At 39.9% G+C, this 15,616-nt stretch overlaps 1 protein-coding gene across 4 annotated transcripts in view; it reads left to right on the top strand.

Moving 5' to 3' along the window:
- The window catches only part of TMTC1 (transmembrane O-mannosyltransferase targeting cadherins 1), a 260,656-nt gene extending 245,804 nt beyond the window's left edge, over nucleotides 1-14,852 (top strand). For 2 of the 4 annotated variants that reach the window (XM_026502173.4, XM_044385575.3), the window contains exons 18-20: nucleotides 1,332-1,454; nucleotides 4,153-4,230; nucleotides 8,948-14,852. In XM_026502173.4, the coding sequence (XP_026357958.3) occupies nucleotides 1,332-1,454; nucleotides 4,153-4,230; nucleotides 8,948-9,088 (342 nt within the window). In that variant the 3' untranslated portion in view covers nucleotides 9,089-14,852. Of the gene's footprint in view, nucleotides 1-1,331; nucleotides 1,455-4,152; nucleotides 4,231-8,758 lie in introns of all 4 variants that reach the window. The other 2 variants (XM_044385574.3, XM_057303256.1) reach the window with 2 other exon arrangements.
- Nucleotides 14,853-15,616: the final 764 nt, after the last annotated feature.

Raw genomic sequence — 15,616 nt, 5'->3', positions numbered from 1 at the left:
CACGGGTGGAAAATGGGGTGCGCCCGAATGATTCTCCAGTCTGCACATTGACGAGGTGGAGCAGTCTTGAATATCAGCCGTTGGCATAGCCCATCTTATGGATGCTTTTCACAGATATCCCCTTAACTCTAGTATGTCCCCTTAAAATAACACTTTCTTGGCTCATCCTTGGTCTAAAAATTTTACGTGGTATTAATTTGTTTTCACCTAACTAGATAAAGACTAACATTTGTATGCTTCGTCATTTTCCATGTTCCTTCAAATATATTATTTATAGAACCCTTATAACAGTCTTTATACAGGTCAGTGACCCTATATTGCAACTATTATTGTTTATCTCTATTTGAAAAGTCACATAACCAGTCAATTTATGAACTGACTCAACAAAATACTTACTGAATGCCTGCTATATGCCAGACACTGTGGTAGGTACCAGCAATAAAGCGGTATAAGAAAAACAAGAAAATCACCTTTGTCCTCAAGGAGTTTATAGAAGAAGAGGAAACCAAGATTAAACAAGCAATCACAAAACAAGCGTAGAATTATAGCTGTGCTCAGTGATGTCATGAAGAGTGACATGATCCTAACAAGCATATAGTCAGGGACCTGAGTGATCTAGGAGGCTAGGTTCCCTGGGGAGTGATATGAAGGTGAATGCTGAATGATAAATAGGAGTTATTAGATGAAGGGGGGCAGTAAAAAGCATTCCAGGCAGGATAAAGTACATGCAAAGGCCCTGTGGCAGCAGGAAGTGAGAAGTCTGAGGGACGGGCATGAAGGGAACAGGGCACTGTGTAAGATAATAGCCACAGAGGTTGCTGGAGACAACACCCCACAGGGCTTGGGACCGGGGCAAAGGTTTTTTTATCCTTGGAAAAGCTTTGGGGTTTTAAAGAGAAGAGCAACATGGTGAGATTTGTGTTTCGAAGGGATCCCTGGCTGCAGGGTGTGGGGCAGTGGGTGCTGGGGGCAGAGTGGGCATCAGAGACCTAAGAGGAGGCTGTATTTGGATGGCCCAGATGGACACAGGCTGGGCAAAAACACCTGATCCCAGATCTTGTTTTCTTTCATCTTCATCATTGACCTTCCTGTGAAGGAAGGTCAGGGATATGTCATTGTCACAATATAAATGGAAACCCTGGAGTATAGGAAAATTATTTTGTCAGGGCCACATTAACTCTCGGTGAGAACATCAGAGAGAAGGAAGAATGTGTTTTGATTGTCATTTACCACACCAGCTAATTATAAGGACAAAAAGTATACATTTTATCATTTAAGTTAGTTTTTCTTCATCTCATCCACATTCTGTCTTGCTTTCAAACCTGTTGCAGGCACTCGATGCTATCGACAAGGCTCTCCAGCTGAAACCAAAGGACCCAAAAGTCATATCTGAACTTTTTTTCACAAAGGGAAACCAACTAAGAGAGCAGAATCTTCTGGATAAGGCCTTTGAGGTATAAACACTTAATTAAATTATGTTATTAAATTAAGGGATTAAAATTAATACTTTCAATCTTTACTGAAGCATCTGCAGTAAAATTTAAGATCACTGGCATGTTTATGGAGTGAGTTTTCTGATTAATGGCCATGATGTTATACATTTAGCTTTTATAATGGACTCTATTTTTTAACTGTTCAGAATTCTGCGGTACCTCTGCATTATTTTCTGAATTATCGCCTTTGACTTGATGTCTGAAGCAAGTCCACATTATTCCCTCAAACTAGTTTCTCTGTCTGCCTCTCTCACTCTCTCAGTTGGCCAGGAGTAACCCTCTAGTCCATCTGGACTAGTGTCTGCATAGCTTTAGCATTTCCACACATCCTTATAACACCCTTCCACGCCGCCCCCCCCAATTCCTCAGAGATTCTCTCATCTACTAACACACAGCCCATGTCCTCCTCCCTCTGGAAGCCCATCTGGACCATGCTTTCTCCCAGTGTCCTTGTTTCCTGTGAACTTTTACAACATTTATTGTCCCTACAAGTCCTTTGAAAGTGTCACACATTCCGTTGTATCGTTAGGCCTCTTTTTCCTCTCACCCGTCCTCTCCACCTCCCCCGGCCCCCGCCCCACTCCTCTGGGCAGAACGCCTGCTGCCCAGTTAGATTGGACTTCTCCTTGTAGAAACATAAATGTCTTGCATCTTAAAGGTATCCAGTATCTACAGCTTTTCAAATAAAATTCATTCACAGTTTGAAATCAAAAAGATATTTCAAGCAAATAGAAATGTTATAGAAATACCAAGCATTTCTGGTAAAGCCACAGTTGGAATTAATGAAGTCATAAAATTATACTAAATATAACATGAGAAAAGTAAAATTTTAAATGATATTATTGTTTTTGAAAGCAATAGTGAGTGACTTTTACAATATTCGAAAATATAGGTAAAGATATTTGGGAAAACGAACTTGAACATGAACCTTAAACAGTGGCATATTTGAAGCAGAGATTGTGTATTTTTCTCTGCCCTGTGAACATTGTTTTTGAAGATTTATTTATGTATTTGAGAGAGAGAGAGTGCTCCAGCAGGGGGAGAGGCAGAAAGGGAGAGAGAACGCAGACACCCCAGCACAGGGGCTCCATCCCAAGACCCTGAGACACGACCTGAGCTGAGATCGGGAGTCAGACACCTAACTGACTGAGGCACCCAGGCCCCCTTGCCCTGTGAACATTTTTAATACCTTAACATGTGAACATTTTTTAATATCTAACATGACAATTTAATGAATGTATAATTTAATTATGAAGTTATTTGGTATCTGTATTCGTATTTTATACATTGTATTGAAAACAAAAGTATTTTCTAGTTACTTTAACTATAGCTTAATCATTTTAAGGTGACTAGATTGGGGCGCCTGGGTGGCTCAGTCGGTTAAGCGTCTGACTCTTGATCTCAGCTCAGGTCTTGATCTCAGGGTTGTGAGTTCAAGCGCCTCATTGGGCTCCACGGTGGGTGTGGAGTTTACTTAAAATCAATTAATTAATAAAGTGGCTAGATCTGTGACAGATAGGAGTAGGGCTGTGAGCTAATAATAGCAGCTGCAATGTGTTAGCATTTTTATTTATGATTTACACATATTAAGTAATTTAATCTTCTCAATAGTCATATAAGAAACCTATGGTCATTTTACAGTTGAGTAAACGAGACTCAGAGATTATGTAACTTGCTCAAGGTCATAGGGGGTAAGAGATGGAGCTGGGATTTGCATCCAGGTTCTTAATTTCTACCTACACTGTCATCTCTGTTGATATAAATTAACCCAAGAGACACATTCCTCAGGTTTATTTTAGCAGCTCTTTAAAGGTATAGCGTTTTATTGTTTGCTTATTTCTCTTAAAACAGAAGTGGAGGAGGGACGGACCAGATTCTGTTTACTTTATGAATCTTTTCATCAATGCAAATAGCAAAGAGCATCAAAATAGACCCACAGATACTTAGCTTTGTAACTGAAAGCACCACTCTTAGCCTTTAGCTTGATTTAAGGTGATCACTCTTAAGTTAAGACCCAGTGGTGAGCATGCCAGCGGTGCTATGAAACAACATGCAAATATTACAAATACGCCCCGCAGATGCTACATTTAACGGGATACACATTTCCAGACCAAAAGAGGCATTTGAAGAGCTTGTGGCAGAAGAAAAAGGAAGACTTCTTAATGATTGAAACTAAACCTAGGAAAACGGATGTCCTCAAGGAAGGAAGGAGCATCCTGTCACTGCAAGGATTTCAGCAGTGATATTGTGAAAGGGGATATTACACTAGGACCGAGCTGTATAGGAAAAGACTCTAAGATTCTATGATTATTAAAAAATATATATTCTTACAAACTCCATTTATAGCGAAAAAGGCCAAAGGAGTTTTCTTGCAGGACAAGGCCAATGAGAAATGATGCACTATCATAAAATCACCGGGATTCCCTGCGGGCATCCGTAGTCTCTGCAGGCAAGTTACACATTTCAGTTTCCTCCACTTCCGAGTCATCAGTTTTAAAAAATAATTGAACTAAACGGGAACACCTGTGAGCTAGTAGTGTCGGGTTTCATGGTGTTAGCCATTTACATCCTCACGTATGGAGAAAGTGGTGTCCACGATCCTGTAGCATTAAACGTGGGTTCTCCTTTCTCAACCTGAAGATGTTTCTTGTGTATTTAGAGCTATAAAGCTGCCGTGGAGCTAAATCCAGCTCAAGCCCAGGCCTGGATGAACATGGGTGGAATCCAGCACATCAAGGTACGAGAGCAGTTCACTTCCGTGTGGACTGGGTTTTCTTTGCGCTTTCTCTTTCTGTCTTCTCTCGAGAGATTGAGAACATATTGTTAATTCCCTCTTTGAATTATGTAAATACCAAAAACCTTAGGTGTATAAAAGTGAAATCAGCACAGTTTACATTCTCTTTGTATTGTCTAGATATTGAATATCATGAAGTCATTTGAAAACTAAATCTGTACAAATTAAATTCCATGATTTTATTGAACATAAAGAAAATCATATGTACTTAAGAGAAGTATCATCATACAGCAAATAAAACCTGCTTATGTGAACTAAGCCTTGCTGGAGCTCTCTGTATCTCATTGTCCTACAGCTTAATTCCTGGTCAAGACTACATAGTGTTACTTTAAATATTACTTTATTATTTCTTGTATCTAATGTATCTTTTACTCCCTAACCATTTACTGAAACACAAGGTTGTTTATTTGTGGGTTTGTGTTTTGTTTTTCCAAAAGAAAAAGCTACCTTTGAGGGAATCATTAAAAATAACCCTTGGGAAGGTGCTATGTATATGTAATGAACTCAAAGACTCACTATCATTCATTCATTCATCCATTCATTTGACAAACATTCATACAGAGCATGTGATGTGCCAGGTACTCTCTCTTCAGGCACTGGGAATAGAACACTAAGCAAGTAAGACAGAACTTCCTGTGTTCATGGAGCTAACATTTAGTAAGGGAGACAGGTAATAAATAAATAAACACATACAGGTACATATATAGGTAAAATATATCATGGTACTATGGAGAAAAAAGAGAGAGAAAGAAGATAGAAAGTGCCATGGGGTAAGGGCTGAAATTTAAAATTAAGGTGGTTAGGGAAGGCCTCACTTTAAAAAGTAATTTTGAGTAGAGACCTGAAGGGAACAAGCCATATGGCAAAATAGGGAAAGAGCATGTGCAAAGATCCTGAGGTATGAGAATACCTGCCGTGTTTGAAGAACAGGGAGGAAGCAAGTGAGATGAAAGTTGGGGTCAAAGAAGTCACAGGGCCAGATCATGTAGAGCCTTGCAGGGGAATGTAGGGTCTTTGGCTTTTATGCCATGCCAAATGAGTTGGGGTCCTTGAAGGACTTTGAGCAGAGAGATGCCATGGTCTGACATGTTTTTAAAGGATCACTCTTGTTTAGCTAACCTGTTTCTAGGTTTCTATCAGTCTTTATATTGATAAAACAGTAATATAGTGATTAGCATTTAAACAAAAGCCTAACTGGGTTTACTATTAAGAGGAAACTGGTCACTCTCAGAAACACAACAAAACAAAAAGGTGACCCGTGATTATATAGCCAGAAGGGGATAATGGGAGAATTATTATGTGACTGACAGCCTTGCTCTAATAGAGGAACAAATATGACATTTATCAGAGCAGAATAACCTGAGCTCTGATCTTAGTGATCTTCTAGGATGTCCACCAATATGAACTTACTTTTAAAATAGTAACATAATCTTAAATATTTAAATAGTATGTTAAATAGTTATATTTTAAAATAATATGCTCAGTATGTTTTTAGATGACATGTGCCTGCCATTTAAAGCAATTGTTAATTTAAAAAGTACCATAAGTAGGGGTACCTGGGTGGTGAAGTTGGTTACATGGCTGACTCTTGGTTTCATCTCAGGTTGTGATCTCAGGGTTGTGAGATTGAGGCCCGTGTTGGGCTCCGCACTCAGCGCAGAGTCTGCTTGGGATTCTCTCTCCTCCTCCCTCTGCCCCTCCCCCTCATGTGCTCTCTCTCTCAAATAAATAAATAAATAAATCTTAAAAAAAAAAAAAAGTACAATAAGTACACTCAAGACTTCTCCAAAAAGTGTGGAAATACAAGGAAAAGAGTACGTTCATTTGAACTCTCAGATTAACAAGCGAATCCATTGCTTTAAATTTAGAGGTACTTCCCCTGAAAAGGTGTCTGGGGAGTGAAGAAGGATCTACTGAGTGTATTCTTTTCAAATGTAATGAACACACTGATTAAAAATTAGTTTATGCAGTTTCTCATCTTTGCAAACATCATGTATTAGGCCGAACAATTGAACAGTGAAATTGCCACGTTCGTAGTTGGAAAATCGTCTAGTGAATTCATATGATACAATCTGAGATAAATATATAGACCAGGCACATGGCTTGGATATGGTCATTTAGTTGGCACCATTAGGATGCAAGATTATTATTATGAGGTCCTAAAGTGCAATCATTAACTTTCTGTCTTTTGCGTTGCCAGATAGCGTGTGCGTCAGGCAGTATTAGCCCATTCCAGGCTTCACTCTTTCCCCGAGCCTGGGCGAGCTTAGAAGACTGAGGGCTGTGGTAAGGTTGCAAGTTGGAATAAGGTTTTGCAAGGACATGGCATGAAGAGATGAAAAGGGAGTTGTCTCTTGCTTATACTGCTTGGTAATAAAAGTTAATTATTAGGAAGCTTCATAAAGGATGAAATGGTTGGACCAAAAATACATTCTTTATAATCAAAAAGCTGTATCCCCTGGGCCACACCACAAAGTACTATTTTCAGTGCTGCCCTATGTGCATGTTCGTACAGTAGAACTCTCTATGATGCCAGAAATATTCCATGTCTCCACTGTTCAGGCAGTGGCACTAACTAGCCCATGTGGCTGTTAAGCCCTTGAAATGTGGTTGGTACAACTGACCAACTGAATTCGTAATTTATCATAATTGATTTCAATTTAAATAGCCATGTGGAATTAGTAGCTATCGTAGTAGATAGCACATTTCTAGAAATTAAATAATTCAGATGCCCTATCTTAGCATCTCAGAACTGGAGACATTGACTCAAGGGATATAACTTTTAAAAAAATAAGTAAGGCTTCCAGTTTAATCAAGTGAAGAAAATTTGAGGGAGAGAAGATTAACTCTAGCAGTGGATTTTATGTGAAAGGACAAAACTGGTGATCAAAGAAGGAAATGCCAAGGCACTGGGCTGAGGCTTAAATTCATAGAAAACTCTTAGCAGAACAGTTTCAAAGTCGGCTGTGATACAAACATATTTTGAGAGCATTCTAAGAGTCACAAATGTTCAGTTGTCCTCACATGTGTGCTGAGCCGAATAAACATCACAGGACACTTGGAAGATAAACGCTGGCATTGAAGAAAAATAATAACAGTTGAATGAAGCAAATCCAGGTTCTCATTTGTTCAGAATTCTGTTTAGCCTCTGATGAGAATCAGGGTTAATAATCAGAGATGTTTTCATTTTTGCATGTGCCAGAGCCTGGATTCCCAGTGTACAATTTCCTTTTCTGTCATTTCCACTCTCCTTTTTACCAATAAGACGAGTGAGTACTGTAATAAATGGGCAGTGTTTACTCAGGCCTGGATGGTCGTTTCATAATGACAACAGTGGCGGCATCGGATTGAGGACTCACTATGCATCAGGCGTGTCTGAGCTCTTAACTCATTTGGAGGGTAGTTAAGCATTCAGTGAATAGTCCTTGCTAGATGTTACATAGAACTCTCAGAGATGCTATTTTTATTTTATTTATTTTTTTAAAGATTTTATTTATTTATTTGACAGAGAGAGTGAGAGAGCACAAGCAGGGGGAACAGTAGAGGGAGAGGGAGAAGCATGCTCCCCGCTGAGCAGGGAACCCGACTTGGGGCCCCGTCCCAGGACCGTGGGATCATGACCTGAGCCAAAGGTAGACGCTTAGCCATGTGAGCCACCCAGGCGCCCAAGAGATGCTATTTTAAATTGTGATGGGAATTCAGAGAGTAACTGGTTTTTGTCCACTTGGAGCTGTAATTGAGAATAAAATAAAAGCAAATTGAAATTTGGGGGACTGGCGAGAACTGTAACACTCAGAGTTCTGAGACATGGCAGGACACAGATCTGAAAGAGGATGGACCGAATATGGAAGGTAAAATTTAGTAGCAGAAAAGGGGCTGGAAAACAATAATTGTGACTAATTTGCCTGGAACCAACTGGAACAGGCACACATGGTTTCCAGTTAGAAAGCCATTGAACAAAGCAGATGGGGGCCAGTAGAGGGTGGTGACAGGTGTCTTTAGCAGGTCAGGGACGACATGCCTTCTTTCCTGCTTTAAGAGGATCCAGCAGGTTCATATTGTCACGCACCTTGGGTAAATTTGACGCCATATTCTTATCAGTTCTTTACACTATATAAAAACTTACATTTACATTAAAGCCCGTATTAGGCAAAAGTTGCTTTTGTGTTAGTTGGATATTAAAATAACTTCCACTACTAAATAGGTCTAGTGGATTCCAAACTATTTAATCATCACGACTTTTGCATTCTCCCACATACATCCCTCCCTTCCTTCCCTCCCTCCCTCTCTCTCTCTCTCCCTCTCTCTCTCTCTGTATGTCTAGCCATGGCTCCATTTGATTACTAAGGAATAGTGCCAGCCCCGCGAGAGCACTATGAAATGATAGCCTCATACCCTACATTAGTAGAATTGACAATCTGTTTTTCTGCCATTTCACCTTACGGTATAACTCTTCTCCTTCATTCTCCAGCTGGTCGGGTACTTAAAACAAATGGATTCTCCAAAAGCACCAACAGATAAGGATAAAATTGCCTGTGCAGACAAGGTTTCCTTCTGAGGACATAGACATTAAACTGGGCCAGAAGTTTTGTCTTAGTCTCCCCATTCTCCAAGAGCATTCTGATGGGTCAGACATTGTTGCCTCTCTTTTTCCCCCCAGGGAAACTATGTATCCGCAAGAGCTTATTATGAGAGAGCCTTACAGCTGGTTCCAGACAGCAAACTGCTGCAGGAAAATCTCGCCAAGTTGGATCGCCTAGAGAAACGATTACAAGAAGTTCGAGAAAAGGATCAAACATAGCATTTGACCCAGTCTTGAGGGAGAGTGCTGGTGCCTTTGGAAGAGGAAGAAGTGATGGATGCCTTCACATCAGCAGGGGCACAGCATCGAAGCTTTCCGCTCGCTCTGAGTTCAGGGAGGCACATTTTGGGACGCCCGCTCGTAACCCTGTGCTGAGTGACTTGCATTTCCACGGAAGAAGACAGAAAGAGCAAGCAAGGGCTAGGTCTGAGAGGAAGTAAAACAACTACTGCACATCTTGCAGATTTTTATTGGCTTTAATTCCAGATTTCCCTTCGTCTGTTTCTCCTCTTTTCCAACCTAAGAATCTAATTCCATCTCTTAGTGTAGACTTTTATGTCCCAGAAATACAGAGGCTTGAAATGCTACGAAGGCAGAGCAGCTCCTCTTCATGAGATAAGATAGGTCAAAGAGGACAAAAATCTCTGGGATAAACCATTTGGGTAATTCCACCAAGAGGTAGCTCATTTAGTTCTCCAGAGCTAGTGATGAGTATCTAATAGTTTTTGTAGAATCTTCTGGAATATATGGGGGAAAGGGCTATTGTTACGTGAGCTTTGTCTAATATCCCCCCGAGGATATTGCTAGAGCCCAACTGAAGAGTGAATTAAATTCCACTCTGATGCAAGCTTTTCCCATTGCCTGATATAACAAAAAGGAAGCTTCTGGAACTGTGTATGGGTATTCTTATCCCTGGGGGGAAATCAAGGATCTTGGTACCCCTAAATCTTTATGGAAATGTTTAAGATTATTTTAACTTTATTACAAGTATTACTAGAGTAGTGGTTCTGCTCTAAGATTTCAAAAGTGCTTTTAGAATCATAAATGTTTCTGACTCCACATATATTGTTATTTTGGTGGAGAAAAAAATAGTATATTCTACATGAGAAATATTAAAGATATTAACTAAGAGAAATGTTCTACTTTGTTATCTTAACATTCAGTCATTCAGAGATTTATTATTTTTTTGAAAACTATATTTAACCATTGAAAACTCTGTATAATATATCACAAAAATCTTCGTAGACTATAAAGAGACGGAAGAGGAGCTCTATTGATTTGTCTACCGAGGCTTAATGAGAATTCTATGCTTTAGAACATGAATGATGGAAATCCGGAGTTCTTGGTTCTGTATTTATAATTTTAGAGATTTCATGGAGAATGCTCAAAAAATCTAGGGGGGAAAAAGTCTAAATTCATAATTTTAAAAATATATATTTATATTTAAAAGACAGAGGCCAGCAGAGTTGAACTTACAATTTGACATTTGTTTTTTAGTGTTATTTATTTCATAACTTATAAAATATTTAATATATATATACACGCACATTTTTTTCTCTGTACACAGTGGTTTTAATAGCAGCGTTCAAAACTGATCATACAAAATTTACCCATCGGAATTACAAAGTAAAGTTTTAACAGCCCCTAAGAAATTTTGTATTGGTCATTCACTTGCTAAAGATGAAGAAATTAGGAAGCGGACTTCAGTGTTTGGGTGGTAATGTATTTTGAAAGTGAAGAGGTCGGGACACCTGATTCTAATTTGGTCATCATCATAAATTTTTAAAAAAAGAAGAAGAGGAGGAGGAACCCCTCTGGAGAGTGCTGTTTGCAGGCTAAGCCAGGGGGCCTGCAGATGTAGTAGCCTGAAGGCGTGTGGATTTCACTGCTCAGGCCAGGGCAGGGTAAAAAGCCTACTTCTTTTCAACACTGCCCCTCTGTGTTATTTTTTTGACAAGGTAAGTCTAGTTAGAAGAACTTCTTTGGAGAGGGATGATGCAAGGACTATTTTAAATGCAAAGGATTCCGGATTTTGAATTAGCATACGTGTGTGTGTGCGCCAGTAATCTAACAGGATACATTGCCACTATGATTTTCTGTTTCTAATAGTCTCTTAACCTTGTGTATCATAAATTTACCTAAAATTTCATTTAAAATATTTTCATTCTCCTCAAAATTATACTTTTATAGTCCTAAGGCCAAGAAAGGTACTACAGCGTTCGTTTTAAATGATCAGTCCACCCCCAAGTTGAAAAACACATGAAGCCGTAGCTAAAAACAGTATCTGAGACTTGAGTCACAACTTTTTAGAATAATCCGTAACCAAAACTCAGACTTAGGAAGTTAATGGAAAAGACTAAGCCCCAAATTTTGAAAAGCAATTATGCCTTACTTGAAGTGCTGCTAAAGGTATGAGGGTATATTAGTGGGAATGGCTGAAATGGGGGTTACAGCCTAAAAGTTTCTGAAGGAAGGGGTCACATGGCCTTCAGGAGACTTGTTCTACCTTCTTTTGGGTGCTTTTCTCTCTCCTCATGTCTTTCTGTCTCTCTGTCTCTCTCTCCCTCCCTCCCTTCTTCTCCCCACGCCTCTCAATCTCCCTTCATTCTGCCTCCCCCCACTTTCTCACTGTCTCTCTGGCTCATTCTGTGTGCAGACACTGGCATCTCTTTGAACATGAAAAGTAAGCACTGTTCATTGGGTCAGATATTTTTATCCTGATTTAATAATGTCACTGAGATGTAGCCAATGAAATAGTTTTCATAGTTAAATGGTGCCTGTAAGAAAATAAATCACATGTTATTTTTCAAAGATATTAAGTGTATTTTATAACTATTTTTATTTGGTTCTTGTAACATGAAATAATAGGTGGAATTCATTCTTATCAATAAAAACAGTCATGGAGATCTATCCAGATTCCCCTAATAAAAGCGTGCGTGGCAGGACAGTTGATGGCCTCTTTCTGAGATGGACTCGCAGAGCCCACTTCATGGGCTTAGGCAGTTCCCGTGGGCCCTCAGGCGTCCTGCACTCAGAAGCCCCCTGTGCTTGGTTGAAGGCTAAGTGCTTGAAATTCTTAATCATTTTTGAACGAGCGGTCCCGCAATTCCATTTTGCACTGGATCCTTAAATACGTAGGGTGTCATCAGTAGGAGGGAAGTTGGCCAAGGACAAGCCAGGAGTGGCTGTAGTCTGGCTGAACATTGGATCCAGTGATCAGAGTTTCAGTTGTGACTGTGTCCCTCTCAGCAGCACTTGCTTCATTTTCTCAGCTATGTTCAGAGTTCCTTGTGGACACATGTCCCTGACTTAGTGCCAGCCTATCTAACCTGTCCTTCTGTCCTACCTAGAACCCGTTCTCCTTGCCTTTACAATTCCCAGTAAGTGGCGGTCCTTTGACATCAGAGCCATAAGAATGGCTTTACAAGTTTATTTCAACCTTAAGAATCCTTCAGGGTTTTTTAAGTGATCCAGATGTTTTCAGTCTGTTAACGGTATTCATAAAACACGGTTCAGCCATGTAATGTAGGTAAACTAAACCAAAGATTCAAATACCTAGGAGGAGAAGAAATTTTATTGTAGGGAATCCTGAGATATATTCTTTCGGGTCTGTTTGTTTTGAAGTTCATCACAAAACAGGATCACCAGCACTCGTATTACGGCTTCCGGCGGTACGACACAGCCCCTAGCATGAGACTGCGACATTCGTCACAGGTCATACCTCACTCAATGCAGGGGTTTGTAGCGGTTACGCCGTGCTTTTCAACAAGACTAAATGAGAAAATCCAAACCGTTCCATACAAACCGACCCACAGAAACTGTAATTTGAGGGGGAATAAAAATACATGTGTGATTTCTTATTGTCTCTACTAAACACTTCAGGCGCCTCAGATCGAAGAGCCAGATTCAGCTGATAGTCTAGGACTGTTCCTTCACACACACACACACACACACACACACACACACACACACACACGGGCTCTCAAGCCTGGCCAGACTGCGGGATCACCTGGGGCCCCTTGGCCATCTCTGAGATGCTGGGTGCCCGGGTTCAGATGCTGATATGCAGCGAGGCTGGAGAACAGCAACAGGATAACGACTTTAATAGGACTTTTATGACTTTTATAATCTTTCTTGATTTTTACTTTTAAATCTGGACGAAAACGAGCCAAAGAATTCTAAAAAATAATTTCTGGCACAGTGGATTGGTTGAGACTGTTGTTTCAAGATTGACAGGTGGGTTGGGTGGAATGGTTTGCACTTGTGGCAATCGGACTATAATTTGACCTTACGTTTTCAGAATTTTTGGTTCTCAGGTGGAGAGGAATTACCATTTGTATACACCAGACAAGGCACCAGTACGTAAAGCTCACGGAAGGTGTTCATGGCAATAGAGTGTGTGCCTAGACTTAGGTCTCTGTTTTGATTACACACATGTCAACTTTTGTTAATGATTTCTTCTTGTACTCATTAGAAGCCGTTTTTGAGGGAAAAATAAAACTTCTGACCTGATGTGTGAAGGATTTGCATCTTAGATTTATGAATCTATAGGGCATTAGTAACAATAAGCAAAGCAAATGTAGTTATGGGTGGTTGGTTGGTTTTTAATTTTTCACCTAGTTTCCAAATCACATTTACTTTGATTAAATTGCATGTTGCTATCTCCCAATAATCGCAAAACATATCCGACATCTTTTGGCATTTTAAAAGAAGAAATACCTGTCAAATCTTGCATTTAGGCTGCAACTGAGTAAGATAAAAGCGTACAATGCCGAATTATAACTTTTTATGATTATTCTTGAAGCTTTGATGTAAAAGACAAACACATTGAGCAGTTCTTCATACAATAGCGCTTCCTTCATTATTTTTGTTTTTAGTAGCCATTAATTTAAAGAGAAGAAGTAGGATAACTACAACCAAGGGAGTGCTTTAATATCAGCAAAACAGAGGGACAACAGAATTGATGATTTTCCTGTCTATCAAATGGCTCATACAAAAATGTGCCGTGTTTATCACCAAAGATCTTTCAGTTAAAACCTTTTAGGGCATGTAGCTTATAAAATCAGCATCCATCACGATAATGGTCATTTTAAGTTCGTAAGTTTAGATCACCATTTACCCCAAAATGGGAAAAGATATGTCTGTGTCCAGAAATCCCATCAAGAATGGGAGTTTCTTCCCATTCTCAGCGGTGCAAATGGTGTGTATTTATATCACATGTGGAAGTTTCCAATGTGCATAACACGCTTTGGGGGTTGCCTTGCTGGCCCAGAGGAGGGGTACGCCAGTCCAAGCATCAGAAAATCTGGGTGGTAGTCCTGTTTGGCCACGGAGGAGCTGCCTCACCCTAGGCAGGTTACCAAGTGTCTCAGCTCGTCTGTCACCCAGGGAGGGACTGGTTAGTTCCCTGCAACTATCAAGCTCTGTGTGTCTCCTGAAACCAGATTGAAAGCCCTCTACCTCTGAAGAGATGACTGATTAGTGTTGCCCTTCGTTTTAGAAATTAAGGTAATCACCGCCACAAAACACATACACACACACCATAGAAGTGACTGCACTGTCCAAGTGCTTTAATATGACAGAGGTAATTATTCTTATTTTGCAGTCTATACACATAAAAATTAGTCATTTTGTTATGTGGGGGAAAATATTTTTTAAAATTTCCTCCGAAGGAGTGAAAATATCTGTAGAAGCTATGGCTTGCTTTTATAATGTGGAAACCATGTGACTGGCTGCGACTCCCACGGATCCCTCCTTTTATCAGGGAGAAAATGACTTGCATTGTGTTCTTTGTTCATGTGTTTATTTTCTCCTTTGATCAGTTGTATATAAATGCTCATTTTTGTTACTTTTGCTGTGCCAGTTAGAAATATATTTCCCCTAAAGTACTTCTCCCATTTAAGTCTGATTATGTACGCTTTGCCTAGGTCTTTCCAAAATAAAATTTATGTAAATGTTTATTTTATATAAAATATAATGAAAATAATTATGTCTGTTTCAATCTCTCAAGTGCTCCGTGATTAGTACCCATTGAAATCCATGTCACTAGCTGGTGTCCGCTTTAAAAGAAAGAAAATGTCTTCCTTCTCATTCATTCATTGCATTGCATTGTTCTGTGTGTTTCACGTCTGCTCTCTTTCCCGTACCTCGCAGTGACTGTTTCCGTCCTTACGTGCTCCTGAGCTCTTCCTCTCATCTTGCTGAGTAGATGCCTTCACCTCTTTCCCCAGAGCGTAAGTAAAAGGTAGAAAACAGATATTCTCTCAATATCCTGCACTCCATCTACAAACTTCCCTGTACCCAATTCTTTGGTCTCCTATTACTCCAGCGGAAGAGGGCCCTAGGCTCTGGATTTTGCCTCTTGTGAAGCTTCATTTCATCCCTTCACCTCTCTTTTTCATTTCCAACTTCTTCCTTCTACTGGCTCTTGTGAATTTCCTTCTATTTTAAAACACATATACAGGTAACCACCATCAAAATCATTTGGAAAAAGAAATGTAAGTCCTTCCTCTATTTCTTTCATCTCTAGCTGCTACCACATCTCTTTCTTCCTCCTCAGCCGAGCTAATTGAGTGAAGTGTCTTCACCCATTGTTTCTACCTCCACCCTTCACATTCCCTCGGCTTCATAGTGATCTGTCCCTGCAACAAATAAGCAAATGAAACTTCTGTTTCTAAGGTCACTAAGAATTCCCTTAGTGCAGACCCTTCAGCCTTGCAGGACTTCAGAGAGGGTTCTAGAGTTTAG

The sequence above is a fragment of the Ursus arctos genome, unplaced genomic scaffold (assembly GCF_023065955.2).
Source record: "Ursus arctos isolate Adak ecotype North America unplaced genomic scaffold, UrsArc2.0 scaffold_26, whole genome shotgun sequence".
Lineage (NCBI taxonomy): Eukaryota > Metazoa > Chordata > Mammalia > Carnivora > Ursidae > Ursus > Ursus arctos.
The sequence above is the reverse complement of the archived record's forward strand: the minus strand, read 5'-3'. Positions and strand labels throughout refer to the sequence as shown.